This window comes from Macrobrachium rosenbergii, chromosome 54 (assembly GCF_040412425.1).
Source record: "Macrobrachium rosenbergii isolate ZJJX-2024 chromosome 54, ASM4041242v1, whole genome shotgun sequence".
Lineage (NCBI taxonomy): Eukaryota > Metazoa > Arthropoda > Malacostraca > Decapoda > Palaemonidae > Macrobrachium > Macrobrachium rosenbergii.
This window is the reverse complement of record NC_089794.1, coordinates 60,650,274-60,665,616: the sequence shown is the minus strand read 5'-3', so window position 1 is coordinate 60,665,616 and position 15,343 is coordinate 60,650,274. Positions and strand designations below refer to the sequence as shown.

The window sequence follows — 15,343 nt, the reverse complement described above, 5'->3', positions numbered from 1 at the left end:
GCCAATGGCAATGGTAATGGCATTGTGGCAGGGGTGGCACTCATGTGGTTAGGCCGAGTGGCTCTGTTATATTCGATTTAAAAGTTACCATGCCACTCTGGGCATTAAATAGGAAGTCAAAGGACTTCCTATTTAATGCCCACATTAAATAGTCTGCCGATTGCATTCTGTATTGGCAGACTGGGAAGTAAATTAAGATGAGTCATTTATAGGCTTATACAAAGGGTTCATGAAGGGGCAAGATTGCCAGGAAAATATTAAATTAGAAGATTGGAAAGAGAGAGAGAAATGATCAGAGTGGTAGAGGGAAACATTACAAGAAGAAATTAAGTCAAACAGTTGTGAGAAGAATAAACAGGGGAAGAAACCCGGCATCCTCCTCTGGACAGAGGTGCCAAAATTCTTCATGAGATAAAGGTGAGGCATTGTGCCAGCGGGCACTAGTGCTAGGAGAGCTCAACAGCTCTTTTTGGGCTACCTGGATTTATCTGTGCCCATGACCTTTCTTCAGTGGAACCGAGTCCGAGGGAGACATAGAAGTGCCACCTGTCCCAGTTTCTTTGATAGCCGAAGTAGGGGCATTCATTATAAGCTCCACTACTAGTCGTTGCAGTTCCTTGAATTCATCGGCCAGTTGTGATATGGCAGAATCCTTATTAATTTTTTTGTCTGCGGAGGACTGGGAAGGAGGAGAAGAGGTCATGGTGGGCACGAGAGGCTTGCAGGTTTCCATGACCAACTCAGGCACAGGTTGCGAGGCCGCACCTTTGGGTGAACTTCCGCTGTGGTCAGAGGAATCTGTAGGGGACCCAAGTATATTGTGGATTGCCTCTTGCACTGGCACTGGTAACAGTGCCAAGCCAGAGGGGGAGAGGCAACCTGGACTGGGATCCCTTGGAGGAAGATTCAGGGTGTGCCTGGGCACTGGCACTGGGGCAGGGCCTGGCACTGGAATGTGATTTATCAGGGGCTTGACAGTCGGAGCCTGGCACTGCTTAGGGCACTTAAGTGGCACTGTGAGCGGGTTTAAGGCGGGTCCTTGAGGACTCTTGGTTTTTTATTTAGTTGTGGAGGGGTTAGGATCCCTGGATTTCTGTAACTTAGAAGGGGACCGGAAGTCCTGTCCCAGGAAGAGGTCATAGCCTCCAGCTACTGCATGAGTACAGATTTTTGATCTTTGAGGTCTTGTGACCCTTAGCTTGACGGTGGGGAGAATCATCTTCATTCAATTGATACCCTCCATTGTGATAAGTTTACATCTGTCAATGGCACCCCCATAGGTCACCTTATCTTCTCTTATGAGGGAGATTTGTATGCCAGTGTCATCAAATGATGTGACCTGGCAGGCGGAGTAGCTACCTCTGGGAGGCCACAGATATAGGGCCTTCAGCTGGAGGGCCTAAAGTTTTTGGATTTGTCACTGCCAAAGCAGTGACTTGGTCTTGTTTTACTAGGGCACTTTGCCCATAGAGCAGAGTGTCCTTGAACCTGGCAAGTGCTGCAATAATTTTTGCTGTAATCTCGGCATGGCACTGTCCCATTAGAGGGGCAGGCCCTTTGTTGTTCTTTCCAGAACCAGGCATGGCTCGGTTTGGCATGATCTCATTGGGGGACTTAGTGGGAGTGTCTGGCTGATTCTAAGCCTTCAAGCGGCACTGTTCCGTGGAGTGCCTGGGTTTTTACAATAGCTGCACATGGGCTTTTTGTGAGGTGTCCATTCTTGGGCAGAGGCTTACCAGAGGTAGGAGAAGAGGGCCAAATCTTACGGCCTCAGGAACTGGCTGTAGGATGGTGAGTGTCCCAGTGATCTGCCAAATGGCAGCACTCATCTAGTGTCAGAGGTTGCTTATCGCAGAGGTAGGTAGCGAGGGCCAGAGGGGTGTAGTGTAGGAAGTCCTTGAGCTGGAAAGTTTCTATAATTTCCTCAACAGAGGTAACATTGCATGCCCAGTCGGCCCATGTTTGACCTGCCTCCTTTGGGTGCCCTCTCCAACGTTGTCTCCCTCTTTCGGAGGTGAGCTCATAGGCCTTAATTATGGCCTTCCGGACCTCCGCAAGATTTCCACGGGTCACTAATGGGACGGAGCAGAACGCCGGTTGGCCCTTTCCATCCAGATCTTTTGACAGCAGCATAGAGATTTCTGTGGGTTGGGGCTTGAAATTCCTGAGGACCTCTTCCACTTGGTCGAGCCAGGCCTCGGACTCTGGGTCACTCCATTTTGGCATCATGGAGCTGGCAGCAGTGATGAAGGATGGTGGAGGTGTGATTGCAGGGCTGTGGACCCCTTGGGTGAGCTCATGGGCTCGATCCCGGTCCTCCTTAGCTAACCTGTTTCGCCTCTCTTGTTCTTCCTGCTCTAACCTTTCTAGCCTGTCTTGCTCTCTTTCTTGCCTCTCCCTTTCTTCCTGCTCTAACCTGTCTAGCCTTGCTTGCTCTCTTTCTTGCCTCTCCCTTTCTTCCTTGGCTTCTCTTTCTTTCTCCTTTTTATTGACCTAATCTAGCTGTTCTTCACCCTTCAGTCCCATGGTTTTCCCAGCTGTGACAAGGGCTGTGATGTCGTCAGAGTTGGAAGCCATATTGCAAAGGTGTCACAGGAAGTTTTCTTTTTACAAGAAGCAGACTATATTATCCTGACTGAGCATAATTCGCAGGTTCGAAGATCAGCTCCTTATGTGAGCTGGCTAGAGAACGTGCTCTTAAATACAGTAACTAGTAGCCTGAAGAGCTTAATGTGTTCGTAGATGAACGTAATTAATAAACGGTTCGAAGAACGTGCTCTTAAATGAAGTACTAGTAGCCTGAAGAGTGTAACGGGTTCTTGGTTGAACATAATTAATAAATAGTTCGAAGAATGTGCTCTTAAATTAAGTACTAATAGCTTGAAGAGCTTAGTGAGTTCTTAGATGAACGTAATTAATAAACAGTTCGAAGAACGTGCTCTTAAATGAAGTAACTAATAGCCTGAAGAGCTTAATGAGTTCTTAAATGAACATACTAAATAAATGGTTCGGAGAATGTGCTCTTAAATGAAGTTTACTATTAGCTTGAAGAGCGTAATGGGTTCTTGAACGTAAGGTTCTTAATTGAACGAATTGAAGGGGTTCTCAGAACTCGAAATGTAATATCTCTGCGAAAGATCAACATCAATTAGGAACAAAAGACATCACTTAAGGCTTTTACTCTATTTTGCAGATTTAATATGCTGTGAACACCAGTAACAATTTTCTTCTTTCGTAGATGAACGCAATTAAGGTTCATAAGTGAATGACTCAGGCGTGCTCTAGAACGTAAAGGTTCGTAAGTGAACGACTCTGGCGTTTCCTAGAACGGTAATGAGAGATTTTAAGATGTTCTGAGAATGTAAATGAGGTTTGTAAGTGAACGACTCTGACATGTCCTAGAACATTAATGAGAGAGTTAAGATGTTCTGAGAACATAAATAAGGTTCGTAAGTGAACGGCTCTGGTGTGTTTTTGGACAAAAGGGGAAAATTCTCAAAGGAGTAAATGTAGCGTGTCCATAGGACGAGGGTGTTCGTAATTAAGTGAATTTATTACACTGAGAAACACCTATGGGTGAAGCAGATGAGCGTACGCTGTAAAACGAGTTTCAGTAACACACGTCCTTACTTGGCAGAAGAACTGAGTTGAGCACAGTATGAAGGTAACCAAATGCAAAGAATATGACACTGTTATAATTTTCAGTGCCGAGGCGAAGTAAATAAATCCTCTCTGATATGATGAAGACAAAATGCTTACAGCTAACATGCACGGGTTAAATATTTTTCTTATGGTGAAGTCCGCAATGTATTTAACCTATTTATGAAAGTTGCCAGACTGGCTCGTGCCTAAATGGTACGGTTATTAACACAATGGTCACGCTCGCGTGGTATTTGACAAGGGGTGGTGGGGGGCAGCTGGGTGAAACATGTGCTGTTCGTTGTGAGTGAAATCTTGCGCGAAAAGTTATGAAAGAAGAGGAACGCTATTGGAACGGTTTTCCCAGCTTGGCACTCAGGATTTATGAATGCGCAGAAATTTGCTCGATTACTTATAGTTAAAATGGCATTCAAAGACAACGACTTCGGGGTTTACAATGGCTCACGTGTTAGCAAATGAAATTATTTTTTTTTTTCTTGGACATAATAAAATAATTATTTAAAATTTTAATCGTGATTTTTACGAAAACCTAGTGCTTTTGCTACGGCAATCGAGAGAGAGAGAGAGAGAGAGAGAGAGAGAGAGGGGAGATACTCCAGAGAAGCAGAAAAAATTTCTGGTTGGGCTATAATTCGCGGCCCGAATTTTATGGTGTACCTAGCTAATTTTCTGGACAACAAATTGTCCAGAGCACATGGAGGAAATAAGCGCACTATTTCCTTCCTGTATCACTTATATTTGTACTTCACTGCTTGTGTTTATTTTAGGATTTACGTTTCTAATCTCGTATCCATCTTTAGTGAAAGCTACTGGCTGGAATCTACGATTCTAGGCATCTGTTGCCACTTTTAAAGTTCTTACCTGGCCTAATTACTATATTTCTTGTTCAGGGGTCCAGTCTAGGGTGTAGCTTGTCAACAGGTGGGTTTACTAATAAACCTTGAAAATCTGACTAAAATTTGCTAGGTCAGGCAGGAAACTCAGTAGAAAAAACAGTGGGCTGAGGCCATACTTCAACAAGTCGCTTTGCAGATGAACTCTTAGCTTTACTCTAAATTGAATATATTTACAATTAAACACGTCAGTCAGAAGACTGAGGAATGACAGGCAGATAAAACAGAAGCTGCCACATGGTTAGTTATGTTATCACTGTTAAAAATTGAATTGTCTATGATAAGTCCTCTTGAAAGGGGTACTGAAGAATTGATTGCAGTGGCCTTTTCACTGCAAGAAGCACAAGACAAGTCGATGTTTCCACAACCGATGTACCATCTGCAATTTGATAACACCAGTGGTTACACAAGGATAATTATAACGACCTCGGGCGAATCAATGGTTGCACAGAGGGTGCCATGATAACTCAATTCTGGCACGATACACTTGCCTTAAAATTCACACAGAGCTAAGTAAGTCAGGTCTTTGTGATAACTCGAACTCCAGAAAAGAAAATGAGAGTGCAGTAGAAGATTTAAAATATGAGACTGTTGAAAAAACCCCTAGTTATGATGTTACCTTATACGGAGCGATGGAGGAGCCTTGTCGAGTTTAATGGGAAAATGCACAGGTAATGCAACAGGGTGGTCGAAAGGTGACCATGTGGAGGGGTCAGCTCAATTAGGAGCATGCAAGGGGTTGTGTGTTGGTCTGCTACCACGGTGTTTCTGAGACCCACAACCGCTGTTTCTCGCCTCGGGGGCTTATTTTCTTGCTCCTGCCAGAGGTCACTGGGATCGTAAGATCCTGGTCGTGTCACCTTGTTTTCTATGTTGGGATCTTTCCCAAATCCTGGTGACTTCTGGCAACCCATGTTCACCAGTTTTTATGGGGAACTCAACCTTTTTGGAGGATTTTCGGCATAATTCGTCTCCATTCGCCTTTTATCTGAAGTGAGGTAATTCAAGCAGTCACCAGGTCTCTAGAAAAGATAAACAGATGCACCAAAAAAGGGAGCATGGAGAGAAATTTACATAGTGGCTGAGTTTCTCACGCTCTTCTTCAGTTAGGTCTCAGTATGAAATTACATTATTTTAGGGTGCAGGGCAGTTTGGAGGTTTAGTGTTTGCTTTGGAAGTGGTTTACACACACACACAGTATATATATATATATATATATATATATATATATATATACATATACATATATATACACATACATATATATATATATACACATATATATATATATATATATATATATATATATATATATATATATATATATATATATATATATATATATATATATATGTGGTGTGTGTGTGTGTGTGTGTGTGTGTGTGTGTGTGTGTGTGTGTAAAGCATGCATGTGTAAAGAAAGATTGAATAGGAAAGCGTAAGAAAAAGAATAGAGAGAGAGAGAGAGAGAGAGAGAGAGAGAGAGAGAGAGAGAGAGAGAGAGAGAGAGAGAATAAAGACAGAGAGAGAAAGAATAAAGAGAGGGGAGAGAGAGAGAACAACAATTAATTAAGCCTTGGATGTTATGCATTGCGAGGCTACAAATGTCAACTAAGCTAACAGCAGGAAACCATCTTTATACGAACTCAAAACAGTGAGAGAGTGTATCACACCCAGGGCCATAAAACCGATCATAAAATCTGGAACCTGTGCTCTCGCGATTCAGCTTACCAAGCATTACCTAGCGCCTCATCAGAAGTTAACGTTCCAGCCATATCTATAACCCTGCCTTCAATAGGAGGCATTTACATAAAATTCCATGAAAAGGGGCTGGACAGAGTGAAGTAGCTCACCACTTCTCCAATTAAACATTCTAGGGAGGAGTCATTTACACCTCCTGAAGTCATTTCCAATCAAATCCTCTATGGAGATATTTTAACAACACCCACGACTGTCCTTCCCAATCAAGCTGTTCGAGGGGAGGCCTTACAGATAAAATCTTCTAATGAGGAAACTTCAAGGGAGGAGATGGAAGATAGCAAGAAGAACCAGGGGCTCCAGAGCAGAACGAAGTCAGCGAAGAATCATTAGAGTGACTAGTCACCAAATGAGAAGACGCAGATCTTCCCCCTAGCTTTCGTGGTCCCAACCAGACTCTGACCGTGGGCGACTTAACCAGATTCTGTCCGCGGCCACTTAACCATACCCTGACCGCAGGCTCCTTAACCAGACATAAACTGAATTCGACTAGCAAGAGTGGTTTTTAAGATATTAAAACTGTAACCGTAATTTGTACTTGTGTATGTATTTAACTTTCATCATTAAAGTAAGAAGCTACCCATTTCATCTCCACTACGCCTTTCTGAGAGATATATTACATTTCATATAAAGCCCTTCTAAATAATAATATCATGAGCTGCTGACTATGGAGGATACCCTTTGGACGAATACTTCGCTGATTTAGAAGGAAGACGCAGGTAAGAAGGGAACAATAATATGTCACACAAGTTATGAAAATAAACTTGCATGACATATATATATATATATATATATATATATATATATAATATATATATATATATATATATATATATATATATATATATATATATATATATATATATATATATATATATATATATATATATATATATATATATATATATATATATATATATATATATATATATATATATATATATATATATATATATATATATATATATATATATATATATATATAACTGACCGGATATATATATATATATATAAAGTCTGAATGACAATATATATATATATATATATATATATATATATCTACATCTACACACACGCTAACTGACCGGACCCTGCCCCGAAAAAGTCTGAATGACAACCGATAAACTCCCTCTCTCTCTCTCTCTCTCTCTCTCTCTCTAACTCTCCCTCAATCTTTCCCACTTTACCCTCCCAAACACCACCTGTACTCTCTCTCTCTCTCTCTCTCTCTCTCTCTCCTCCTAACACCCCCTTTATTCTCTCTCTCACTTCCTCCCCTCTCACTCTCTCTCTCTCTTTGTCTCTCTGCCTGTCTCTTTCTCTCTCTCACTCACTCCCTGTCCTGTCAAGATAGTTGCTTCAATTACATTGCCCAGCATTTTTGTCATTTTACATTTCACCCCTTCTCCGCCTCCCCCCAACCAATTCCTATCGGGGCTGAACGTGGACTTAAAGGGCATCGGGAGTGTCACTATTCATCTCAGCTGCCTCAAAAAAATATGGATTAGACATTAATATCTGTTGTTTTTGGTTATTTTTACTTGTCACCCCTTTCCCACCCACACCCCCTCGGGTGCATTGGACGAGTGGCAAGTGTGTTCTCTTCTATATCCTATTTGAAATTCACTTCCGCAGGAACACTAAAGTCACTTCCACTTAGGAGTGGTGGGCAAATGAAGAATAAGTTTCAGTTCCATTTTATATTGTATCTTAAGGTTTTATGATTTCCGTCCAGGATAGTTGCTACGGAATCTTGATTGTTCTAAAGTGCAGTGGTTACGAGAGTGTACTGAAGTCAATAGGCGTTTTCTCCAGTTTAGATAGAGAACAACTCATAATCTTCGCTGTATTCAGCTCCTTAAATTCTGTGCTCTTTCACCCAGAGTCTCTCTTTTAAGCACGATTAGAAGTATCTAACGTCATAAACGCGTCGTGCTTTGAGTGATGACAGTTTCGCCATTTAGTATATTCTCGCTTTGTATAGGTGTATTCATCATGTATAATACATTTATAGCCGCCCTCGATCCAATTGCTGACGCATTGTGGTGCCCTTAAGATTGCGAACGTGCTTCTCTCGGGTCAGAGATGTCAACTAAGCGTTTTTCCAATCTCCACCATTTTGTTCGGAGGAGACAGTTTCTCACGGGCCAGTAATGTCAGTTAAACATTTCTTAAATCGCTGCTATTAACTAAGCGCTGTAGTTTTCTGGAAAGAAAACTATTATGCTGGCTTTGTCTGTCCGTCCCACACTATTCTGTCCACATTTTTTTTGTCCGCACTTTTTCTGTTCACACTTTTCTGTCCGCTCTCAGGTCTTAAAAACTACTGAGGTTAGAGTGCTGCAAATTGGTATGTTGATCATCCAGTCCAATCTCCAAACATACCAAATTGCAGCCCTCTAGCCTCAATGGTTTTTATTTTATTTAAGGTTAAATTTAGCCATAATCGTGCTTCTGGCAACGATATAGGATAGGCCACACTGACCCGTGGTTAAGGTTTAATGGGCCGCAGCTCATACAACATTATACCGAGACCACCAAAAGATAGATCTAGTTTCGGTGGCCTGGATTAGAAGCAAAATCCATGGCCCTTTGCAGCTAAGCCCCACCCACTGCACCCCAGTGATTGGCTAGCTCTCGAAAGGGGAATGACGTCACACTAGTTAATAGTCCAAAATGATTGCCACTTTTGCCAGTACTCATTTGACTCCGTTCGGTCAAGTTGGGCTCTGAGTGTGAACGATGACATCACAGATTTGAGTTCCCAGAGTTGTGAAGTCTGCAATTGACACCTCTGATAAAAGATATATTGAGTTATATACTATCATTACAAAGATCTTGGATAATTCTGTCTATGCATCTTTTTTTTTTTTTTTTTGATCATGAGCAGCCTAAATACATAAGAATCATACTTTTTTTTTAATTGGTGTTGGCCTATATAAACGATTCTACATAGACCACAATTGAAATAAAGCATAGACTTATGCAGCTAGTTCCGATATTAGGGTATTAACTCATCATAATACTGCACGTAAAATGTTAATATCATTGTGAGATTAGGCCTACACATAAAATTCTTATATTTTGAGGCAATGCAGAGCATATTCCTACACGTCAATTTCTTATATTTTGAAGCAATGGCAGGGCACAGACCTATTCATCAAATTCTTATATTTTGAGCCAATGGCAGGGCACAGGCCTACACATCAAATTCTTATATTTTGAGGCAATGGCAGGGCATAGGCCTACATATCAAATTCTTATATTTTTAGGCAATGGCAGGGCATAGGCCTACATATCAAATTCTTATATTTTGAGGCAATGGCAGGGCATAGGCCTACATATCAAATTCTTATATTTTTAGGCAATGGCAGGGCATAGGCCTACATATCAAATTCTTATATTTTGAGGCAATAGGGCATAGGCCATATCAAACTTATATTTTTAGGCAAAATTCTTATATTTTGAGGCAATGGCAGGGCATAGGCCTACATATCAAATTCTTATATTTTAAGGCAATGACAGGACACAGGGCTACATCAAATATATTTTAAGGCAATAACAGGGCATAGACCTACACATCAAATATTATATTTTGAGGCAATGACAGCGCATGTGCATATGAGTCAATATCTTATTGCAAATAGTTTTCTACCCGTATCTGTTGGAAATATAGCAGCTCCGACCCCACAATATATAATGTATATGGATACGGTGAAATGCGCACGTATAAACATGTGCATATACACGTACATGTGTATTTGCGTCGATGGCCATATAAATATAAAGCCACTCATACCACAGAGAATAAAAGTAAAATTTGTGGGCATGTAGCCTATGGCACACATAGACCAATCATAGGACTGTCTCAGCCTTGCAATTATCTAACTGTTGTCAATGAATTATATAGAATATATATTTTTAAAAATTCCATAACAAATTATAATACCGTGATGATCAAATATAAGGCTGCTGTAGCATTTCTGTGAAAATGAAGGCTATGATAAGAAGGCATCATAAGATACAAAACGAAATAAGAAAAAAAAATAAAATAAACGATAGCTGAATAAGACAGTATGAGATGATTCAAACCAGTCTGCGAGTACCCCATTATTCATTTGATTTTCGGGGCATACGTATAGATTACCCTGTTGGACAAAAGGATACATGAGATTCAGTAAATTCTCTCTCTCTCTCTCTCTCTCTCTCTCTCTCTCTCTCTCTCTGTCTGTCTGTGTTGCTAGGAGAATATTCTAGCGTAGACTATATTCATAAAGATCTCGATTATTTTTAATTAAAACAAACGACTAAATTTCTATTAACAATAATAGGCAGATCAATTTTTACACTAGTATTTTATGAATATGTCTGTTTATTCTGCAATGTTAGGTTACTGTATGAAAATTTTCCGAAGACACTACAAGCACCATAACAGCAGCAACAAAAACAAGAATAACCACAACAAGAACCACAATAAAATGGCTGAATATAACGTAGGGATAGGCCTGTAATCCCAACGTCATAAGCTCCGTAAACCGACAAAATGATAGGACATTATAGGACTACATCATTTTTCATGATCCTGTTATTTCGAAAGGAGAAAATGTCCTTAAGAAAATTATCAACAAATTATATCGAATATGACTCGTAAAGCCTATCATGCTGTAACTTTAAGTTGAATATTCTGGTTTAGTAGAGTACAGTCACTGCTTGTCATCCCACTGAATGTGTAAACGATTCCAATGAAATCGATTTTATGACTATTAAAGTGTAGTAAAACTTCCTAAAATCAATATGAAATACCAATCTGCATAGCTCTAAGAAAGTCCTTGTGTTTCAGTTTAGAATGTTGAACACGCTTGACAATATCAGACGGCAATTTTTATTGTCCCGTAATTTAAATGCAAGACATTCCCTGTGTCACCTCCGTATTCAGGGAAACCTCATTTATGAAAATCAGCACTGCAGCATCCTATATTTTTACCATTTTTAGAGAGGTGTATTATGATCTTGTTTCAGGGGACAATATAACATTTCCTTTTGTTAATCACCAGAACGTATTTTAGTTCAGTAAAACAACCACTGCAAAATTAATAGAGATGAAAAGAACCACAGATTAATCAACTTTTCGAAATCATTGCCAACCAATCAGCTTCAAGGGATGGTCGTGACGTAAGCAGTGGGCGAGGCTTAGCTGCAACAGCAGTGGATTTTGCTATATTTGATGCACAGAAAACTCGATTGCGCTCAAGAAACTTCGGAGCATTTATTTTACTCGTTTTAAATTACTTCCAATAAATCAAGTGTTTTTTTTTAAGTTACTGCCATCAACTAACTGCACACTCATCACAAAATTGCACTCTTTCCCAGGATCCCTTTCACAGTCTCGAATGTCAGCAATCCTCAGAATCTCTCTAACTTGCGGAAACGTCGTTCAAATTACTTTTAGTTTTCTGTAAAAGGAAATTAATGTGCCGGCTTTGTCTGTCAATCGGCATTTTTTTCTTTCCGTGCTTTTTCTGTCTGCCCTCAGATCTTATAAACTGCTGAGGCGAGAGGGCTGCAAATTGGTATGTTGATCATCCACCCTTCAATCATCAAACATACCAAATTGCAGCCTTCTAGCCTCAGTAGTTTTTATTTTATTTAAGGTTAAATTTAGCCATAATTGTGAATCTGGAAACGATCTAGGCCAGGCCACCACTGGCCCGTAGTTAAAGTTTCATGGGCCGCGGCTTATACAGCATTATACTGTACCGAGACCACCAAAAGACAGATCTATTTTCGGTGGCCTTGATTATACGCTGTAAAGAAAACTCGATTGGGCCGAAGAAACTTCTGCCCATTTTTTGCTTGTTTAATTAACGTAATTAACTACGAGGACTCCTACAAATATACATACAAGAACAAATAATACTGATATAATGAAACATGAAAATTAATAGACAAGAAAGTACTTATATCAAAAGCAAATGATAACCGAATACAACTACAAGACTTCAATTTATAAATAAAAGAACTTGTATCAAAGCAATTGATGAATGAGTATATATATCAATTTATAAAAATACTTGTATCAAAAGCAAATGATAATTGAATACATTCTTCAACTTATAAAAGTGTTTTTATCAAAAGTAAATGATAAATGAACACAAAACAAGAACATAAATTATAAGAGTACTTGTTTCAAAAATAAATAATAAATGAATGCATCGACAAAATGAATGACATAAAACTACCCAAGTAACGGCATTCTGACTTTGTCCTCAATCCTAGCTAAAGGTGGAATTCCCTTAAACTAACCAGCCACGTTGATCATACGCTTTACTTTACTTTTGGTGAAATTCTTCTTTTGTTCACAGAAAATTTCTGGTGATCACGGCGATGAGCGGCAACGTTATTAGAAATAACATAAAGGTTAAGTAATACACTATTTCTTTAATCTTTCCGTCCTTTTCTTGTTTTTGTCTGTAGTGAATCATTAATTTAGGTACGTTAAGATTCGTAAAAACTTTCCTTTTTCTTATTTGGTATTATCTTGACCTGGCTTCTTGGAATGAAAATACCCTTTGACATGATTTCACATCCACGATGTGTCTGGAAGTTCCATTCATTCCAGTCGGTGACGTTTCCACATCTTACCTTGAAACTGGTCCTTTTGGGCTTAAAACTATTAAAAATGCAAATGTTGTCTTCCATATCGATGACTGCTGTTTGCGGTGGGTCGACTTCTTCGTAGTTGCACGATCGAATATCCTGACCATGCAGTAATGCGTGAAGACAGGATTGTTTTGGTCCTTGTATTATGTCTAAGTCGTTAGCACCACAAATGGTATAATTAAAATGTGTAGGACATATTTGAAAGTTTTCTTTTTGCTCCTCGATGTGAGTGTGTGTGTTTCTTCTTGAAGTAAATGTTCTGTGTTTAGTGTCTAGTATTAGCATATGATTAGCAACACATTTAGGAAAGAGAATAAATGAATAGTATTTAAAGTCTTTTTTAGTATTAATAGGAATTGTCATAAGTAACACTCTGATGGAAAGAGTAGAGTAAGTGAGTTAACTCATGGGAAAAGATAGGAAATTGTTAAACTTCATTTTGGCTTCCATCATTATTTCCTTTTAGCTTTTCAGTGGCAACACATTTGCAGAGACATTTCCTTGAGAAGTGGTAACTAGGCTATTGACAAAGGCCTTCAGTTCATCTCCTGTTTTCTTAGCCTCAAATTTAATATTAATATAGTAAAGATTAAATTGGTTGTTCGGATACAAATTTGGGTTCCCTTAGCAACTGTCTCAAACATTTGTCTCAGCGATTCTTCTTTTTTATTTGCTCAATTAAAGCTTGTTGGGTATCTCTTAGGTTGGTATTTCTTTCTAGTACTTCCAGATTTTACTCTTTTCATTTCATCCTCTATGGCAGTGATTTTCCCTTGCAGGGATAAGAATTGGACTTGGGACGAGATCCCAAAAATCACTGACAGACCTCCTGAAATGATAGGTGGTATTATAGTTCTTATACGGTTGCTCCACCACGTAGATTTCTTCTAGTGCCTGAAGTTTTTCTCTGATCATATGCCTTAACGTATGATCTGTTTCTTCATTTCATATCATAGCTTTTGGTCTAGTATAGACTCTATGTTCTTAGATCCTTATGCAAATGTCCTATTTGATATGTGAGGTCCTAAATGTCCTTGTAATCCATCTTAATCTCGGTATATTCATTAACCAGAATGACTTGTCCCTTATCCTGTATGATACTTCCTGTAGTTGCAGTAGCTTCGACTACTGGCATCTGCATGTAGTTCGCACACAGAGCAAGTATCATTAATACTTGTAATTTCATCTTGTAGATTATATGAAGCGATAATTTGATTTCAGAATTTTCTTCATGGTTATTAGTTAGGTGATCCTAAATATTCCCATATTAATTAAAGGAAAAGTCTGAAATTGGTGAATCCCTTAACTCAAGAATTTTGCTGCAAAACCGAGTGGTTTAAATAAGAAATGTAACACAAAAAAATTATTTACTTCTAAGTTAACCAGTTAAGGTAAACCCGGCAACAACCAAATCAAGTATTTGGAATATCAATGTATAATAAATAATAACAAGGTAATTTGCTGGATTCTAACTCCTCTTCTTCTTAGAGCGTATTTTATTTTGTCTGGAAGTCTTCTTGATTGCACATACCAATTTCTTCTGTATCAGTAGCCTCTTGAGTTCATTTAAATTTGTTCTTATGTATCCAAAATTCTTCTAATAAATCTACACATGTAGAGGGGCCCGAATTACTCATTCATCTTACCCTCAATTTAGCTTCTTATACTTCTGTTACTCTGTATGGGCCTGTAAACCTTGTTGCCAGCTTATGATTTATTTCACTTCTCACTCCTCTCTTTATGTACGTATACATCATCTCCAATCTCATAATCTGTGGGTTTCAATCCTTCTTGGTGTCGTTATATCACAGCCTTCTGTGCTTCCTCCGCGTTTTTATTCAACTGTTTATGTGTCACTTTAAAGTAGTTCATTCTTATTTTCATGATATCTTCTGAGAAATTAGGCTGGATTGGATGGTTTAACCATTCATAAGGTAGTCTTGGTTCATATCCCATTAAAGCTTTCATATGGGTTGCTTAAGTACTTGTATGACAACGTGCATTTAATGACAATTGTAATAAAGGTAAGATTATATCCCAGTCTGGATCTTGTCCAACTGTACGTCTCAGATTGTTTAATACTTTTCTGTTTTTTTTCCACCAGTCCATTACTTGAAGGATGATAGGGTTGTATATTTACCTTCTCTACTTGAATGTATTACAAATTTCTTGAATCATAGCATTATTAAGCTCCATCCCATTATCGGAAATTATTAGCTATGGAGCAGAATAATGGAAGAATACCTTGTCACAGAGAGCAATAGCACAGTCTCTAGCACTCTTATCAACCAATATACCAACTCAGCATATCTTGTAAAAGCATCAATATATATTAGTATGCTTTTATTCCCCCTACTTAAGGCGTGTAGATT

At 39.0% G+C, this 15,343-nt stretch overlaps 1 protein-coding gene across 1 annotated transcript; it reads right to left on the bottom strand.

Annotated features, from left to right (window-relative positions):
- Nucleotides 1-484: 484 nt before the first annotated feature.
- Nucleotides 485-1,243, bottom strand: LOC136834708 (sterol regulatory element-binding protein 1-like). The gene is made up of 2 exons (XM_067097290.1): nucleotides 1,237-1,243; nucleotides 485-1,014 (listed from the first exon to the last, which is right to left on the bottom strand). The coding sequence occupies exons 1-2, from the start codon at nucleotides 1,241-1,243 to the stop codon at nucleotides 485-487; spliced, it is 537 nt and encodes a 178-aa protein (XP_066953391.1).
- Between the last annotated feature and the right edge of the window lie 14,100 nt (nucleotides 1,244-15,343).